This window comes from Lemur catta, chromosome 2 (assembly GCF_020740605.2).
Source record: "Lemur catta isolate mLemCat1 chromosome 2, mLemCat1.pri, whole genome shotgun sequence".
Lineage (NCBI taxonomy): Eukaryota > Metazoa > Chordata > Mammalia > Primates > Lemuridae > Lemur > Lemur catta.
The window spans coordinates 136242571-136261935 of record NC_059129.1 but is presented as its reverse complement, the minus strand read 5'-3'; the positions used below and the strand labels follow the sequence as shown (position 1 = coordinate 136261935).

Genomic DNA, 19365 nt, shown 5'->3' with positions numbered 1-19365 from the left:
GAAGCTGATCACATGGAAGCTGAGTTTTACTAAAATAGCTCACAATAGGGGAACGTGTCTGGACTGGGCCAGAATAGATATTTTTGTTAATATTTATTTTGTAGATCCTGCTAATGAGTAAACGATTCCTGGTGTTTATTTGGGTATTTTGGAGGTTGTGCATTCCCTTGTCTAGATAACTAAACTTTTCATTTAGTGAATTGCAGAACTTTGATTTCTTGGTTGTTAAATGGTCTGATTTAAGGTAACCAGTTTCCAGGCTACTTGACATGTTCCTCAATGGCAAATTTTCATGTCTGTGCCAATATGTTATTACTGGGATGACATATGTGATCACCTAGTATCTTAACTAGACATTTTAATGTCATGTTACTTAAAAATAGAGTTATTGATTATTTGACAGTCTATTCTAGTATGCAAGCCAATTGGGCACACCTTGGGTAAATATTGGCTTTTCCCATCAAAACTCAGAGCTTAGCACCTGCAAAATTCTTGAAGCCATATACATTTGGAACAAAGTCAACATTCTGAGTTAGTTTCAATGATTCTGAGGGTTTTGGAGAGGATCCTAGTTTGCTGTTTTGACTTCCTTTAACAATATCCTTCCTGGCACTTCCTTGGAGATTTGAATGCTTGAAATTGACAGGAATGTCCCATAGGACAGCAGGCCCCAACCTTTTTGGCACCAGGGACCAGTTTCATGGAATGCAGTTTTTCCACGGACTGGGGTGGGGATGAGGGGATGGCATGCGATGGGAGCAGTTGTAAATACAGATAAAGCTTCACTCGCTTGCCTGCCACTCTCTTCCTGCTGTGCAGCCCTGTTCCTAACAGGCCACCGACCAGTACTGGTCCATGGCCAGGGGGTTGGGAACCGCAGCTGTAGGATGATGTAATGAAACCAAACCATACAATGCCATGTCCATCTTACCTGCCTTTGGAGATACAGGGTGACTCATAGAGCACTAGAGTCTAGATATTTGGATTTTATTGACCAACAAAATTAAAAATGGAAGAACAACATAGAGTTGTTGAATCTTTAGTTTGCTATGGAGGACATTAAAGAGAACTCCATAAAGACAGCTTTTATATGCTATCACTATTTTTCAAAAGAAAGTGTATATTTCAGCATCAAAATATAACAAGGATAGAAGTTTCTTTCAACATCAAAATGTAACAAAGATAAAAATTTCAGAACAAATGTAGTCCTTTCCGAGAGAGTGTTCTTGCTGGTGATGTTACCATGATGTTTTCTCTGTGTCCTGGTGAGAATGTTGCCAAGGATGCCAGGCGCCCTTGGAGTGCCTGTTAGGAACTGCTATCAGAAGATTCTGTGTCCTCAACCCGCTTCTCATCATTTGTGGTGCAGCTTTTGGTTTCTCTTTAATAAATTAGGAGGCTGGAAATGTATTCTTGTCTTCTTTGGTGAAACTTTATTAAAGTTTTTAAATTATTGAAGAGTGAATGAGTTAACATTCACCTAACCTGTGTAGTTATAAGCTGATGCTGTTACGTGCTGAAGAATATGTGAGCAATATTCAAGGGCTTACATACCTACACTTTGCCCACATCACTGAAATCCACTCAGGTAACATGATTTTGCTTCCTGTCTGGCCCTTTGTCTTTCTTTCTCCCAATCACCTTTCTCAAAAGTTTTTGCTCCATAAGTGTGAATTCAGCGATAGATTACAAATTATTTTTTGTTAAAGGTATATTTCAATATTCTAACGGATTCCCCAAGGAGGCCTTTTAAGTTTCTGGAGAGCATTGAAGAACATGGTAAATCATGATACGGAGACTTTTCAGGTCCTAGAACAGTGAATTCAATATTGTACAAGTCAGTTTTGGAGAATGGCATCCTAGTGGCTGTCAAACAGAAATAAATATCATACATTTACTTTTTGACTCTTTTATCATTGGTCACTTTCTGAAAGAACCCTGGGGCACCTCTATTGAAAATGAAAAGTAGAAATGATGGTTACATCATGATTTCTTTTATTCTTTTTTGGTTCTATTTGTGAAAAATAGGCTGCACAGCAGGCATCTTCATCCTCACCCAAATTGAGTGAAACATCGTGTTCTTTGTCTTCCCTGGAAAACACAACAAAGACACCCAGCAGTTCTTCCTCCTCATGTAAAGAAAGACAGTCCTGGCTCGACATAGTTAACAGTTCATCTGCTGCTGAAGATTTGGGACAATCTATAACATTTGCTATGCAGGTTCATTCACCTGCACCCTCAGAGGCAAGCAGTCTCAAGGCCCTGGAAAACAGTGTTGTCACATCAGAAAGTGGATTTTTGAACTCTTTATCTAGTGATGACACTTCTTCCTTGAGTAGCAACCAAGACCATCTAACTGTCCCAGATAAACCAACTGCATCAAAGACGATGGATAGAGGTAAACTGAGAAATTGTTTATTCTTTAGAGAATGAATACTTGCATGCATATGGAACTCTATTGTTAATTTGTAACAAGAATGGTTAAACTTAGGAATGGTGATTCAGTAATTAAGCGGTCAGGGGGGCATAAGCTAAGGGGCTGCTTTTGTAGGGCAGTTTGCATGTGGACAGCTCCAGCTACCAGGCCACTCATTACTTGCTATGTTTCTAACCAAATGCTTTAGAACTGTGACACGTGATCATAAACTAATGATACTTTCCCACCAAGATGAGAAAAAAGCTTGCTTCTTGAAGCAAGGATTTGTTCTGTAAAATTTGGATTCAGTCAAAAGGCCGCACTTAAGGATCTAGAAGGCCACATGTGGCCTTAAAACTGCAGGTTCCCCAGCCCTGCCCTATGCTCTGGAGCTTGTGGTAGTTAAATCAGGATTTTGTAGCCTGGTATTTATAACATCACCTTGATGGTTCAACATGAGCTTAGAGCAGCCTTATTCCCTGGGACATGCCCACAATGCCTGCTTCCTAGCCGGTCAGCTCCTGAATGTGCTTGTGTGGTTTACAGGGAAGATGGACAATTTGCACGCACTTTGGAGCACAGTGCTAGAACCTTTAAATATAAAGGAGAACACAGCTTATGCTTTTGAAAAACATTTTAAGTCTTAACAAAGGAAAAAGTTGATGGTGGCTAGAAATTAATAATGTAAGTTTTTTTAATACTCTGTGATAATTGGTCCTTATCTTTTATTCAGAGCTAACTTCTTTTTATTACTATTCAATTGTGATGTGTCTTTTCTGATTGTGCTTTATTCATTCTGCTGTAGAGAAGGCTCACCTGATAAAAGATACTGAACAGTGAGAGAATAATGAGCTCCGTTTGTATTTTTTGGGATACCATTGAAAGTTGACATGCTAAATTCCCATAACTGGCTGGAGTTGCCTACTGATGTAGATGACTTCTCTCCCCTCTTTTCCAGCCTAAGCAAGGAATTTTTCTTTAAGTTCTCAAATTTTCAGATGTATTCTATTAATCTAACTTTTGGTATTGGAGTAATTTGGCCAAGGATCACAACTGCAGACCAAGTTGTGGGGTGTGTGTGTGTGGTATTTGAAAATATGCAAATTTGAATACTCAGGCTGGTACTAATTCTCTAATTCGTCACAGTTGTCACCCTCTCTGAGGCTTTACCTGAAGATGCTTTACACAGTTGAGTTGCCTGCCTGGACTCGGATGGTGTTTTTGCTTGATACCCCCCATGTAGGCCAACTCTCTATGTTACAGTAGAAAAACTGGAGTGAATGAAGCCGTTGGCAATCTAAACTACTTCTGTAGGTGAATGAGGAGGTAGGGAGAGAAATAAACAGTGCCATGGAGGAATTATAGGGGCATGAAGATTGGACTGTGAGGAATGGGAAGAGGAGACTAGAGCTGGCCTCAGGTTTGTAAGGTGCTGTCATGTAGACAAAGTATTGGGCTTAAATGTATCTCCTCGGAAGTACAAAACTGAAGTCAATGGTGCAAGTAGAAAGGAAGTAGATTTAGGTTCAGCATAAGAAACTTCTGTTTGACATTGTAAATTGTTCAGAATCGAATGGGCTCCTTGGAAAGTAATGCATTCCTTATCGTTGGAGGTGTTTACTCATTCTGTGGCAACCATTTTCATCAGATATTAATCACACATTGTATATTAATCACAATTTTTTGTTTTTCCAAATATATACTGAAGAGAGAATTTAAGTATCTTGAACTAGATGACCTCTAACTTTATGCTTAGAGGAGCCTTCCAGGTATAGGCTTGATGCAACTAAGGAAAATAATAAAAAGTACTAAATCTATTATCTTTCTGCTACAAACTTACTTTAATCATTGGGTCATAAGTAGAATTAAAAAAGTTTCATGCACACGTACACACCCCCCCCACACACTCCAGGATGAGCATAGCTTCAAAAGCATAATAGAGAATAACCTTCCATTTGCATTCTTTCCTGAGAGATAACCCTGCAGATTGAGAGTTTTTCCCTAGGACCAAAACTGAGAGTCATGGGAAGATTTACACAGTTCTTGCCCATGTCTAGATGCCATTCTGGGAACACGTGTGTTGTGGAGCCTAGCAGGGTACCAACAGCTCTTTTAATGTAAGAACAAAGAAACCTGGTATTATTGAGTTTTGAGTTACATGCAGACTGACCAACAAAATCTGTGTGCTTCTTCAAACAGCTTGATGTGAAGACATTCCTCTTAGTAAAAAGGAAAATAAAATGAAAGTATTTTTTTCCTTACTGATTTGTTGGCAGTTGCCATATGTTAGAGAATTTTTGCTGATGATTTTCTCCTGCTGCTGGGGATTTGGTTAAATTCCCAGAAGAACTGAACCACATAAAGTCATCTCTATGGAAACAGCAACCCAATCTTTGCTTGCATTTGTGATGATTTGCTGTGGAGTAATCAAATTGCGTATTGTGCATTTTTTTTACATGTGTGTTTATGTGTTGGAGAAGAGGTAGCTTTTTCTTTTTGTGACTTCTAAAAATTGTTTTTGAGTTATCAATCAAAAAAATTCCAGAAATTCCTGTGTCTGAAATATTGTTCAGGGTGTTTTTATGTCAAGGATTGAAGTCTCAACATGATCCAAAATAGGAGTTAGGATTTTAGAAGATGAAGTCTCAGTCTCAGGATGCATGTGCTGAGGAAAGAGGCTTTTATCCTAGACAAGATTCTTCAAGGTTAATAACTGAGTTCTGAAACAAGCAGGCAGCACATATATTATAGCCTTCCTTTTATATATATAGACAATGAAAGAAATATTTTTGCAGTTGGTATGCAATTAAAATTGTGGTTGCTAGAATTTTATGCTGAATTTAAATATCCTTTTAGTCATTTCTTCCTGTAGTGTGAGCTATTAAAAAGTAAAAGCAGGGTGTTAATTGCATCCTGTTGCCTCTCTACCCCGGGAAGCGCAGAGCTCTAGGGATTCTTCACTGGGTCTTCCACAAAGCATGGTGGGGAAAGAGGTGATGTGGTTAATGGAATGTTCATCTCAGCTCAGTTGTACTCTGTGCTCTTCCTTTTGTGAAAGGATTTTTGGCCCCTGACTTATGCCCATGGGGTAACAAGTCATAGGGTATGTCTCTACATACATATGGACAACACGCACTGCCTGCTGACAATGTGGACACAATGTCACTTCTGCTCACTCGACGAATGGAGTAACCATACCCCGGATGCTGAAAAGCTGCATGTCAGCTACTAAGACTGATACCTACTTTATGTAAATAAATTGGCAAGTACAAGTATAGCAACAGTGTATTTGGGAGCCACATAGATAAAAAGCTGAATAAAAAACAATGAGGAGACAAGCTAGAGCATACATGATTTTTCAGAAAAGTGACATAAATGAGCCAGATTTTAGGATTTAACAAATATTAGCAAAAATTGTACACAATCTGAGTGTGAACAGTACAGATGCTACATTATTTTAGCTAGCTACTTTGTTGCTGTAGGAACTGTGTGGCGTGCCTCCTCAGGAAGCAAGCAGAGAATAAGAAAGTGGACTCGTGGAGTACCTAACGTGTGCATTGTGCTAAAGTGAATACAAAGATGAGCAAGATACAATCTGTGGACTAAAAAACCTCAACACTTAATGAGGCAGGTGGGAAGAATTAGTTAGACACATTTAACAAAAGAAAGTGGAATAAAACAGGTGCCACAAGAGACGTAAACAGAGTACTCCAGGGATTTAAAAGAGAGCAGGAATTAAAGACAAGATCACATCTAAGTGGGAGGATCTGTGCGTGGAAAGTGGAGCGGTGGGAAAAGGGATGGAAAGGAAATTTGGCTGACATTGAATACCGGGCTAAGCGTTAGTTAATTTCAATAGATAATGGATGACTATTTCCAATCAGGATAATCACATAGTTGGAATGATGCTTTAGAAAAATTATTTTAGCTTTAGAATGTAGGGTAGCATAGAACAAGGGGAGACAGGAAATAAGAAGATTTAGGGAGCTTCTGTAATAGCTGAGGTGGCCGTGGAAACAGGAAGGAAAGGAAAGAAGGATTCCGTAGCGTGCATGTCAGGGTGAGGACGGATCTTGTCTTAGTATCCTTAGTACTTAATGTAGTCCCAAGAATATTTCCTGGTAATCCTATTTTTTTGAGTTGTAATTTGAGAAGTGATCCGAAATGGGAATACATATTTAATATTGGGAAAACCTTGCATATGTGATTGTTGATCCTCCATGGCATTGAAGTCAGGTGTGGATACTGATCACCTGCTCTGACCGCTCCTCTGTCAAGTGGCCAACGAGCCCTCTACATTTTCATAAAGTTATGCTGATTGTGTTACCTGCACATTTGTGAAATATGGCTAGGTCCTTTGTAGAACTCAAACTTTCTATCTCATCTTTTTCTTCTTCCTTCCTATAACTTTTCCTGAGGCCAGGAATTAGCAGTGGGAGGTGGTGGGAAGTCACTGGGGCAAGGGTTTTGAAGATGGTGACAAGTGTAATCTGGACTTTGGAGGCATGTAAGCTTAGAGTGGCAATGACAGTTTGAAAGAAGGAGGAGGGGTTAGGGAGTTGGAGGACACAACTGAAGATGAAAGACATAGAGGTTCAAAAGACAGAGAACATGAATAAGTTAAAAAAGGAATCTTGTACTTGGAAAGACATAAATTTAGAGGTGAAGATTTTAGATGTAAAATGGTTTTAAGGGTTGAGGAGAGGGTATTAAAAATGATCTGCTCTGAGTATCAAGTACACTGGGAATACCACTGTGCATGGCCACAGAATTCCTGCCCAGAATACCACGTTTGTTCCAGAAGGAAACTGCATCTGTCATGACAAAAGTAAGGCTTTGAAGTCTGTCATGTTGGACATCCCTTTTAATGCTATGCTACCTGAATTGTGTTTTATCAACAGTTTTTTGAGCACTTTTTGTTTGTATAGGGTATGGAAACAGCACTGAAAGAAAAAATATGGGGTATTTTCATATTTGATGGTAGGGTTGTTTCTAATTAATGTAACTTTGACACAAAGTGACCTGCTGCGGGTGTCTCCCCTTGTCGGTTGGGCTGCGAGGCAGAAGTTCTTGTGCTTATCATGTGGTCTAGTGGTGTAGATGGTTTAGAAAGTTACCAGAAAGGTCTTCCATTTTTCTCTCTTTCTTATAACTTCTTGTGTTTGATTAAATTCTTGGTTTCCAAGTTCATTTCATGATTCTTTTCATACTTATATGCGTCCGCATTTCTCCTGTTTCATGGGGATTGTTTATTACAGTATAAAAGAATCATGTAAGTAGAAGAGTATTATATATCTATAGCTAAGTATTTTTTTCAGCTTTTCCCGACCTAATTGACAGAATGAAAAAACAAAACATACATCTGTATGTGTGTGTGTCACATGTGTATGTATATATATAACATACACATACTCACATATATATTATAAACATATATTATATATCTTTGTTTTATTTTGCAGTGTCTTGATGGCCAGTGTGATTGAACTTCTTTCTCGATGTTTTGGCCATTGCTTATATATGTATACAGTTCATTCATTTGTGCATTTTTAATTGATTTCTTATTGACTTTTAGGGTTAATTTATTATGAATAGTCACACTTTATTATGGCTATTATAAATATTTCTCCCTGTTTATTTCTTGTTCTGAAAATTTTGTTGATAGTGCCTTCATACAGAAATTTTAAATTTTTATGTAGTCAACTTTGTCATTATTTTCCTTTTGGCTTTTGGGTTTTGTGTCTTCCTCAGGAGGGATGTTCTTACTTCAATTTATGATAATATTCACAAATATTTTTCTATTTACACATTTTAGTATTAAAAATATAGCTTTTATTTATGATTGTAGCTAACTTATTTTTAAGTGAATATTCAATTGCCCAATGCCATTTAACAGCTTCTTTTCCCACTGATTTGTATCATCTTTACACTATCAAAAGTCCTATATGTATGTGGGCTTGTTTTTCCAGCTTTTATATTTTTTATTGATTTTTTTTATTACTGTGTCAGAGTCTACCTTTATAGCATGCTTTGATATTCTGTAGAGCACAATTCTCCTTGACACTATCTTCCAGGTAATCTTCTGAATTTGATTTTTAAGTTTCATTTAGAACATCACATTTGAATTTTGATCAAAATTTTCTCGAATGTGTAGAATTAATTTGGTGAGAAGTACTATCTTTAAAGCATCAAGTCATTTCATCTGTGAACATGGTATATCTCCTATGGAGGTCATGTTATGTGAGTACATAGATGACACTAGATAATAATCATAGAGATAAGGCAAAAAAGGCTCCATCTTAAAAAGGTAAGAGCATGTATTCGCTCCAAACCTTCATTTTCTGCCTAGTGAAACCTAATGAGGTAACTTCTTCCTTCCTCTTGCCTCTCTGCTCTTGTCCTGAAGTACTCCCCCCATAACACCATCTCTTTCCTATTTCTGAATCTTCCATTTCTGTCTTTTGTGTTCACTTGTCCCTATCATAGATCTACATGGTGGATGGTTCCAGCAGGTTATGGGGTGACAGTTGACATACTTATCTACAATGCATTGGATTTGTGTCCCTGAGTTTAGGTGATTTTCCAGCTCCCTCCCCCATTTCTTTCCCATTCAATCTCATAAATTCTACCTCATAAATATATTTAAAAAACCTGACCAAATGTCTTTTTGTGTGTGCGTGCCAGTGTTTTCTGTTTTCTTAGGATGTGAGCAGATACAGAAACTTTATGTCTACTTTAAATATTTCACTTAATCCTGGGTGCTCAAATATTTGGAAGAATAAATTGTTAAAACAAATGGAATATTTGTTTCAACAGTGTAAAGCTACTTATCAGATGGTTGAGCAATGGATTGAACCTAAGATTATTTCAGAAAATCACTGCCACAAGATGCAATAATAACAAAACAGAGGAACTATATTAAAGATCACCCAATAAACTAAGTTTGTTCTTATCAATAAAAGCAATAATACAGTAGAAGAGTATTGAGTTGTCTTAATTAACAGAAACATCAAACAGACAAGAGAGAATAGGTACATGACTCTGGCAGAGAAGGTAAAACAGAAAGAGAAAAATAAGGGAAATCAAACTGAAACTACTCATCTCTCGAAATCACAAGAGCACAGGTGAAAATACTAGCTCTATACCTGGGTGCTCTCTCTGTTTTTCATCTTCATCTGATTGTTCTCTCATAGAATTTCTTTTACCTGTCATTTTAAAAGATCACCTCTTTCCCAACCAGAGTTCTCTAAACTTTGCATTTCCATTTTCTAAGCACTCATACCTTTGTTGTATACATGGCCACAGTCGTATGACTCTTGTCTTTTGTTCCTGATTCAAACTGGTTCATTATCCCTGAGGGTCCAGTTCAAATGCCCAAGCAGAGAAGCTGATTGTCTGGTCTGTGTCCTAGATTGCTGGCCAGCTTATGAGTATCCTGTCCTGGGGTCTGGTGCCTTGTGGCCTTGTGGGAACAGAGTTCGAGGTACAAAATCTGGGCACCACGGCAGCAGAGGCTCTCAGTGGGCATCGTTCCCGTTGGAGACAGCATAGTGCAAGCAGGGATCTGAGCCGTGGTCTGTCCAGTCCAGCCAGCTGCCATCTGGCTGTACACTGAAATATGATTTGAAATATGTAGTCTTCATTGAGATTTGTTCAAAAGAAACTACATCAGATATATTTACACTATAGCTTAGTATTTAAGAAAATGAGCTTTGGGTTCATAACCTAGGTTTGTCTCTTTGTGACTTTGGTGAAAGATTTTTATTCTGTGTCTTGATATCCTCTCCTTTATATCAGTGTTAATAATACTTTTTTCATAGAGTTGTTAGAAGATAATGAGATAATGTTGGTGTAACAGTTAATTAACTCAGTGCCTGTCACATAGTACAAACTCAGTGTATGATAGCTCTCTCTACCAGCCACAGCAAAAGTAGGAGATTTCTCTCTCAACATTACACTATGCTACTGTTGTTGGTCAGTAGTCTCCTTAAGGCTAAAGTGAGCTGTCTACATTTTTTTGTCGTTTAATAATTTAACTCTTTCTGTCATTATGATTTCAAGTCTTTTACTATACTATATTGTAGAGTTGTCAAATTTACTAATTAGAGAAAGCCTGTAAAATTCTTTTGATCTGTTGGCATCAGGTACTATATTAAATAACACTTGTAGAGTCTTAGAGGGTATGTCTAATTGCCAAATGACTATATGGTTTTTTCTTCTCTTTGTGACAAGTACCTTCCATGGTCTAAATAGAAAATAGATAACTGCATTCTAGAAAGCAGAAGGAAAGACCAAAAATAAGATAGTGGGGGAGGTAAAGTTGAAAATATAGCATTTAAAGAGATAATCTGCATGCAGTGCTCTTGACAGCCAAATTCCGGGCCTACTAGAGCTGCGTGTCTTGTCAGGAGCAGACAATAGCATGGGGTATGTAGGAGGAGGAGAAGGGAGTAGCACATTCATTTGGCATGATCTTGGAAAGGAGTGAATTTCTGTTAGTTAAAAATGTTTTTTTCTTATTTGCTATTATCACCAAGAATGAGCATATATATATATAGTTTTCTGAGTCTAACTAGTCACATAATTGACCTAAGTTTGGAGAAAGTTTCCTAGTCTGACCCCTTGAGACATTCTGAGCTAGTCTAACAAATGTGAAGGATCACCGACATTTACCCCAAATTCCTACCAACTCAACATACAAGGTACTGATGCTTTAGATCAGGAATTCTGGACATACTCCTTTGAGCAAAGCCGGAAAGCTAGATTTTCTTCCTTTTTTTAAAAAATAAATTAGGACATGGCACAGAGAAAATAAATGCTGCTTTATGGACAAATCTCAACTTGCTAGTAGTAACTCTAGTCTTTTTCTCTTCCAATGAGTTGAGGCTGGTGTTGCATGAAAAAGTGCTAACAGATAATCTAGTTTGCTACTCAAAGTATAGTCCATGGACCAGCAGTTCTGGCATCGCCTAGGAGCTTGTTAAAAATTTAAAATCCCAGCACCATCCCAGATGGACTGAGGCAGAATCTGCATTTTAACTGAATCTGTAGGTCATTGTTTGCCCATTAAAGTTTGAGAGGACTGGTCTGGAAGCACATAGGCCTGCACAATGTGGAATTGAACTTTTGTTCTTAACTCCATCACTGATTTGCATTTTAAAACATTACTAATTTTAAAAATCTTACATTTTCTCATTCATAAAATAAAAGTAGTTTTCATCTTCTTTGACAAGGCACTTGTGAGGCGAGATGAGATAGACTATAAAGTACCCTATGTGGCCATGGGAATCAAAGTCCTGCCATTTTATGTAGGAAGACTAAACTCTACACCTGAGATGAAGGATAAAAATTGCATTGGAAACACTTGACTGTCAGACAAAATTCATTTATTTTGCTTCAGAAAACAAGAGAGGTGGAAATAATTAACTTGGCTTCCGTTGCCAATGGGAGAGGGATGAGTGGTCTTTTCTGCCAACCTTTTTTTTTTTCTTGCTGTTTATGATCTGGTGAGAGAAATAATCTAGTGTTTCTAATATGAAATCATAATTTAGAAAAATATTTACATAAATGAATGAAAGGGAAATTTAAAAAATATCACTTTACTGAAAAGCTTCTTGGAGGCTCAAGGGTGGACAGAAGGCATTAACAAGCCCTTGCTAGTCTTAGTACAGCAAATGGTAAGGACATGCACACATTTGCTCTGGGGTCAGGCACAAGCTGTGTTTTGTTACGCCCTTGTGCCCTGTGGGTCCTTTTTTGTCCTATGATCCTATTTATTACCTGCTTCTATTATTATTGGATGTTCATTTATGGCCCTATGAAGACCTAAACACCAGACATTCGCCACAGTAAAAACAATATGATGTCCCTGCCTAGGTTGTGGTATGTCCCTGGAATATTAGTAATATGTTGTATGTTTCTCAGATTATGACACATAAAAAAAGCCAGTGAGGGTATTTTTTGACTCCTAACATCACCATTTGTTATTTTGTTGTCCTTATATTTGTGGGTGATTCTGGAATCAGGTTATTAGAGGTCAGAGAGAGAGTCTTTCAGTTTCAGGTTTTCTCTGAGGAGAGGTGGACGGTGAGAGGCAAGAACCTCTGTGGGGATGTGCCTTTCTCTTCTCCCTCATTTTCCCAATAGCTTTAATCTTATCTGAACATACTGGTTCCGTACTATTATCTTGTTTCTGCGTGAGTTCAAATAGAAAATGTTCGTCTTTTGAACATTATATGTGACTTTTAGGTGAATCCTGGATTCACTGTCAGTGACCACAACAGGTTCACTTTACCTGTATGTTAATTTTAGTTATTTTTTAAAAATCTTTTATTTGTATGTATTTATGGGGTATAAGTGCTGTTTTGCTCCATTGATACATTGCATTGTGGTGAAGTCAGGGCCTTAGAGCCTCCGTCACTGGGGCGACACACATTGTACCCACCCATCATCCGCTCCCCTCCCCCCGCCCGCCCATCCATGTCTCCCTTGTCCAACAGTCCACAGAGTTTTACAGTTTAATTATTTTGTGGATGATCAAGTTATATACACACATACTCACACCCCCCAAAGTTTAAGTTAGGGAAAGAAAATGGGGCGGGGGAGGAAGGTAGCCTCTCTTATTTTTTTAACATAAAGAGAATATATTTTCATAGAAATATATTAAATAATAATAAAATTACCCAAAAGGGGAATCCTATTTATTTTTCATTTAGGAAATACACTCTATGCCATGTTATTCCAAGATTCTAAAATTATTTCTATCTTCACCGATTTCATACTATTACATCAGATATGTGATATTACTATAATAATTTTTATCCTGACATAACTACAAACTAAAGGCATTGATAAAAACTAATTTTATTTTCTATCACAATCTCCATCTAGCACAAATGAGCTGGTTGGTGAACACAAAGAAATATAAAGAAATCATTCTATTTATCTTCGCTAGACACTGGTTTGCTTCTTAAAGTTTATTAAATACGTATTACTTAATTTTAAATGATTGTGGTATTGAAAGATACATATTTAGGCTTTATTTGAAGTAAGGCCTACCTGGCTAGCTGTCAAAAAAAAAGAAAGAAAGAAAGAAAAAAGGACATGTGACATTAGTGTCCTTGTGTGTCTGGAAACTCCCAGAGTCTGCAGTCCTAACATGTCCTCTAAGAGTCACTGTCTTTCTACTTTATTTTCTTAAAACTTTCTGATGGCTCCAGCTTGACTCCAGAACTGTTGCCATGCTTAGTATCTCTGGTGTATATCATTAGCTTTTATGACAATCTCATAAATGGCCACTTTATTGAGACATATTTTATATACCATAAAATTCACACATAAAAATATACAATTCATGGTTTTTAGTATATTCACAGAGTTATGCAACTGTCACCATTGTCCAATTCAAGAACATTTTTGGCACCCAAAACGAAACCCTTACACATTAGCTGTCATTCCCCATTCCTACTTGTCCCCCCACCTCCCCAACCACAGACAATCATTATTCTACTTTGTGTCTCTGTGGATTTGCCTAATCTGGACATTTTATGAAAATGGAATCAATCATGCAACTGGCTCCTTTTACTTAGCAGAATGTTTTCAAAGTTCATCCATATTGTAGCATTGTGGGTAATTTAGTATTTCATTTCTTTTCATTACCGAATAATATTCCCTTGTATGCATATGCCACATTTTGTTTATTCCATCCATCTGCTGATGTACATCGAGGCTCTTCCCACCTTTTTTTGTCTGTTGTGAATAATGCTGCTATGAACATTCATGTACAATTTCTGTGTGAATATATGTTTAAATTAAATTTTTTCTTCTTTTTAAAAAAATTTGATAGAATTAGCGGGTGCAAATTGAATTCCATTACATGTATATATTATACAGTGGTAAAGTCTGGATTTTTATACCCATCACCTGAAAAATGTACGTTGTGCCCCATCGGTAATTTTTCATCCCTCACCTCCTCCCAGCCTCCCCCTTTTGAGTATCCCATGCCCATTATACCACTCTGTGTGTCCTTGTGGAGCCATAGTTTAGCTCCCACTTATAAGTAAGAACATGTGGCATGTATTTTTCTGTTCCTGAGTTACTTCTCTTAGGATAATGGCCTCCAGTTCCATCCATGTTGCTACAAAAGACATTATTTCATTCTTTCTATGGTTGAGTGGTAATCCGTGGGGTGTGTGTGTGTGTGTGTATTTTCTTTCTACTCATCAGTTAATAGGCACATAGGTTGATTCCATATCTTTGCAACTATGAATTGTACTGTGATAAACATATGAGTGCTGTATCTTTTTGATATAAAGATTTATTTTCATTTGGGTAGATACTCAGTAGTGGGATTGCAAGATCAAAGACCTACTTTTATTTCTTTGAAAAATCTCCATACTGATCTCCATGGAGGTTGTACTGATTTCCGTTCCCAGCAACAGTGAATAGGTGTTCCCTTTTCACTACATCTGTGCCATTATCTATTATTTTTGACTTTTTAATAGTAGCCATTCCAATTGAAGCAAGGTGATATCTTTTTATGGTTTTTATTTGCATTTCTCTGATGATTAGTGATGTTGAGCATTTTTTTTCATATGTTGGCCATTTGCATATCTTCTTTTGAAAAATGTCTGTCCTATCATTTGCCCACATCTTACTGGGGTCATTTGGTTTTTTTCTTGTTTTCAGTTCCTTGTAGATTCTGGATCTGGAAATTAGTTCTTTGCCAGATGTATAGTTTGCAAATATTTTCTACCATTCTGTAGGTTATCTATTTACTCTTTTGATTATGTCTTTTGCTGTGAAGAAGCTTTTTAGTTAATTAAGTCTCATTTGTCTATTTTTGGCTTTGTTGCATTTGCTTTTGGGTCTTAGTCATAAATTTTTTGCCTAGGCCACTGTCCAGAAGAGTTTTTCCTAGGTTTTCATTTAGGGTTTTTATGAATTCAGGTCTTACATTTAAGTCTTTAATCCACGTTGAGTTAATTTTTGTGTATGCTGAGAGATAGGGATCCAATTTCTTTCCTCTACATGTGGCTATTTAATTTTCCCAGCACCATTTATTGAATAGTGTATCCATTCCCCAGTGTATGTTTTTGTCCACTTTGTTGAAGATCAGTTGGTTGTAGGTATATGGTGTTATTTCTAGGTTCTCTATTCTGTTCCATTGATCTAGGTGTCTACTTTTATGCCAATATCATACTGTTTTGGTTATTATACACTAGTAGTATAATTTGAAGTCAGGTAATGTAATGCCTCTAGTTTTGTTCTTTTTGCTTAAGATTGCTTTGGCTTTTCTGGCTCTTTTTTTGGTTCCACAGGAATTTTAGAATTATTTTCTCTAATTCTGTGAAAAATGATGTTGGTATTTTGATAGGAATTACATTGAATCTGTAGATTGCTTTGGGCAGTATGGACATTTTAATGATGTTGATCCTTCAGATCCATGTGTGTGGAAGGTTCCCATTTTTTTGTGTTGTCTGTGATTTCTTTCATCAATGATTTGTAGTTCTCGGAGATCTTTCACACTTTTGGTTAAATTTATTCCTAGGTTTTTTTTTTTGTTTGTTTGTTTTTTTTTGTAGCTATTGTTAATGGGATTGAGTTCTTGGTTCTCAGCTTGGTCATTACTAGTGTATAGAAACACTATTGATTTTTGTATGTTGAGTTTATAACCTGAGATTTTGCTGAATTTATTTACCAAATCGAGGAGTTTCTTAGAGAAGTTTTTAGGGTTTTCTAGGTATAAGATCATATCATCAGCAAACAAACATAATTTGACTTCCTCTTTTCAATTCAGATGCCCTTTATGTCTTTCTCTTGCCTGATTGTTCTGGCTAGGACTTCTAGTACTATGTTGAATAGAAGTGGTAAAAGTGGGCATCCTTGTCTTGTTCCAGTTCTTGGGGGAATTCTTTTAACTTTTCCTCATTCAGGATGATATTGGCTGTGGGTTTATCGTATATGGCTTTTATTATTTTGAACTGTGTTTCTTCTATGCTGATATTTTTAAAGGACTTTTGACATGAAGGGATGCTGGGATTTATTGAATTCTTTTTCCACGTCTATTGAGGTGATCATATTTTTTCAAAAATTCTGTTTATGTGGTCAATCACATTTATTGATTTGTTATGTTGAACCATGCTTGCATCTCTAGAATAAAACCCAGTTGATTGTAGTGAATTTTTTTGATTTGATGTTAGATTCAGTTTGCTAGCATTTTCTTGAGAATTTTTGTGTCTGATTTTTTTCAGAGATGTTGGTCTTTAGTTTTCTTTTTTTTTCCAACCTTTCTTGTCTTTGGTATCAGGGTGATATTGGCTTCATGGAATGAGTTAGGGAGGATTCACTCCTTCTTGATCTTTTGAAACAGTTTCTGTGGTATTGGCAGCAACTCATCTTTAAATGTTAGGTAGAATTTGGCTGTGAATCAATCTGGTCCTCAAATTTTTTTGTTGAGAGATTTTCTTATTACTGATTCAATCTTGCTATCTCACTACTAATTATTGGTGTATTCAGGAGTTCTGTTTCTTCCTGGTTCAATCTTGGGAGGTTGTATGCTTTCAGGAATTATCCATTTCCTCTAGATTTTCTAGTTTGTGAGTGTATGGTTGTTTATAATAGTCTCTGGAGATCCTTTGTATTTCTGTGGTATTGTCGTAATGTCTCCTTTTTCATTTCTGATTATGTTTATTTAGATGTCTCTTCTTTCCTTGGTTAGTCTAGCTAGTGGTTTATCAATTTTGTTTATCTTTTTGAAGGACCAACTTTTTGTTTTGTTGATTCTTTGCATTTTTTATTTCTATTTTGTTTAACTTTGCTTTGATCTCTGTTATTTCTTTTCTTCTGCTAACTTTGGGTTTGGTTTGTTCTTGTTTTTCCATTTCCTTGAGGTACAATGTTAGATTGTTAATTTGTGATCTTTCTACTTTTTTAATGTAGGCATTTAATGCCATAAACTTTCCTCTGAGCACTGTTTTTGCTGTATCTCACAGGTTTTGGTATATTGTGTTTTCATTTTCATTTGTTTCAAAAATTTTTTAAATTTCCTCCTTTATTTTTTCATTGACCCAGTGATCATTCAGGAACATGTCGCTTAATTTCTATGTGTTTGTGCAGTTTCTGAAGTTCCTCTTTGTATTGATTTCTAGCTTTATTCTACTGTGGTCTAAGAAGATTCTTGATATGATCTAGTGAAAATGACTTTGATCTTTTAAAATTTGTTAAGACTCATTTTGTGGGCTAAAATGTGGTCTATCTTGGTGAATGTTCCAGTTGCTAATGAAATGAATATATATTCTGTAGTTATATTGGGTGGAATGTTCTGTAAATGCCTGTTAAGTCCATTTGGTCTAAAGTGCAATTTAAGTCCAATATTTCTTTGTTAATTTTCTGTCTTGATGATCTGTCTAGTACTGTGAGCGGGGTGGTGAAGTCACTCACTATTATTATTTTGCTGTCTATCTGTTTCTTTAGTTCTAGTAATATCTAGTAATATTTGTAAATATGGGTGTTCTGATGTTGGGTGCATATATATTTAGAATTGTTGTATGCTCTTGCTGAATTGATCCCTTTATCATTATATAATGGCCTGTGTCTTTTTTTTAATGGTTTTTGATTAAAGTCTGTTTTATCTCATGTAAGTATAGCTACTTCTCCTCACTTTTGGTTTTTGTTTGTGTGGAATATCTTTTTCTATCCCTTTACTTTCAGTCTGTATGTATCATTATGGGGAAGGTGAGTTTCTTATAAGAAGGATATAGTTGGGTCTTGTTTTTTGTTTTTTTTTTTTTTTTGACCCATTCTGCCAATCTATAGCTTTTAAATGGAACATTTAATCCATTTATGTTTAAGGTTATTATTGATATTTGAGGCCTTTTTCTTATCATATTGTTAATTATTTTCTATTTGTTTTATAAATTCTTTGTTTCTTTTTCTCTGTCTTTTTGTCTTTGTGGTTTGCTGAACTCCTGTCATGATGCCATTTAACTCTTTTCTGTTTCTCTTTTTGTGTGATTGTCTTATTAGACCTTTGAGTTTTATAATTTCATGTGTTTTTGTGATGGTGAATATTGACCTTTTGTTTCCATGTTTAAGACCCCTTTGAGCATTTCCTGTAGGGTAGATCTAGTAGTGACAAATTCTCTAAGCATTTGTTTATCTGGAAAGACTTTATTTCTCCTTCATTTATGAAGCTCGTTGTGGCAGGATATAAGGTCATGGCTGACAGTATTTTTTTTTTCTTTCAGCACTTTGAAAATGCTATCCTATTTTCTTTTGGCTTGTAAGGTTTCTGTTGAGAAATCCTCTGGTAGTCTCATCAGGTTTCCTTTATAGATGACTAGATACTTGTCTCTTGCTCATCTTAAAATTCTTTCTCTCATTTTGATGTTAGTCATTCTGATTATAATATGCCATGGTGAAGTCCTTTTTTCAATGTATTTGCCTGGGGATTTTTGGGTCTCCTGTATCTGAATGTTTAACTGTCTTGTTAGTCCTGAGAAGTATTCATTGATTATTTCCTTGAGCAGATTTTCTAAACTTTTTGATATCTTTTCCCTCTCAGAAGGCAACAAACTGTGGAGAGTGTGGTTCACTTATATCTCAGTCTTACAGCAGCTCCTGAAAGGGCAGTGGGAATTGTCCCAGGTGTAAGTAGGAGAGATTTGGCTCCCGTGTCTCTCCTTGGGTAGGAAGGACTATAGCCATATCAGCTTGAACTTGGTTCAAGAGCAAGGTGTAGCCCAGTGTTAAACTCTTAAAATGGTGCCTTGGGCATGGGACCAGTGAGGCTTGGGCCCCACCTAAGCAAGAAGTATGGGCAAGAAACTGTGGAAAATGCCATCTGCTCACATCTTAGTCTAAATAAAGGCCTGCAGCATGGTGGTGGGGACCTTCTCAGGGGTATGTGGGAGCACCTGGGCTCCTCTGTCCCTGCTCCTCTATCCACG

The 19365-nt window shown here is 36.7% G+C and overlaps 1 protein-coding gene across 2 annotated transcripts in view; it reads left to right on the top strand.

Annotated features, from left to right (window-relative positions):
- The window catches only part of IPCEF1 (interaction protein for cytohesin exchange factors 1), a 96523-nt gene that overhangs the window by 66094 nt on the left and 11064 nt on the right, over positions 1–19365 (top strand). For both annotated transcript variants that reach the window (XM_045544606.1, XM_045544607.1), the window contains one exon: positions 2029–2398. In XM_045544606.1, coding sequence (XP_045400562.1) covers positions 2029–2398 — 370 coding nt within the window. The remainder of the gene's footprint in view (positions 1–2028; positions 2399–19365) is intronic.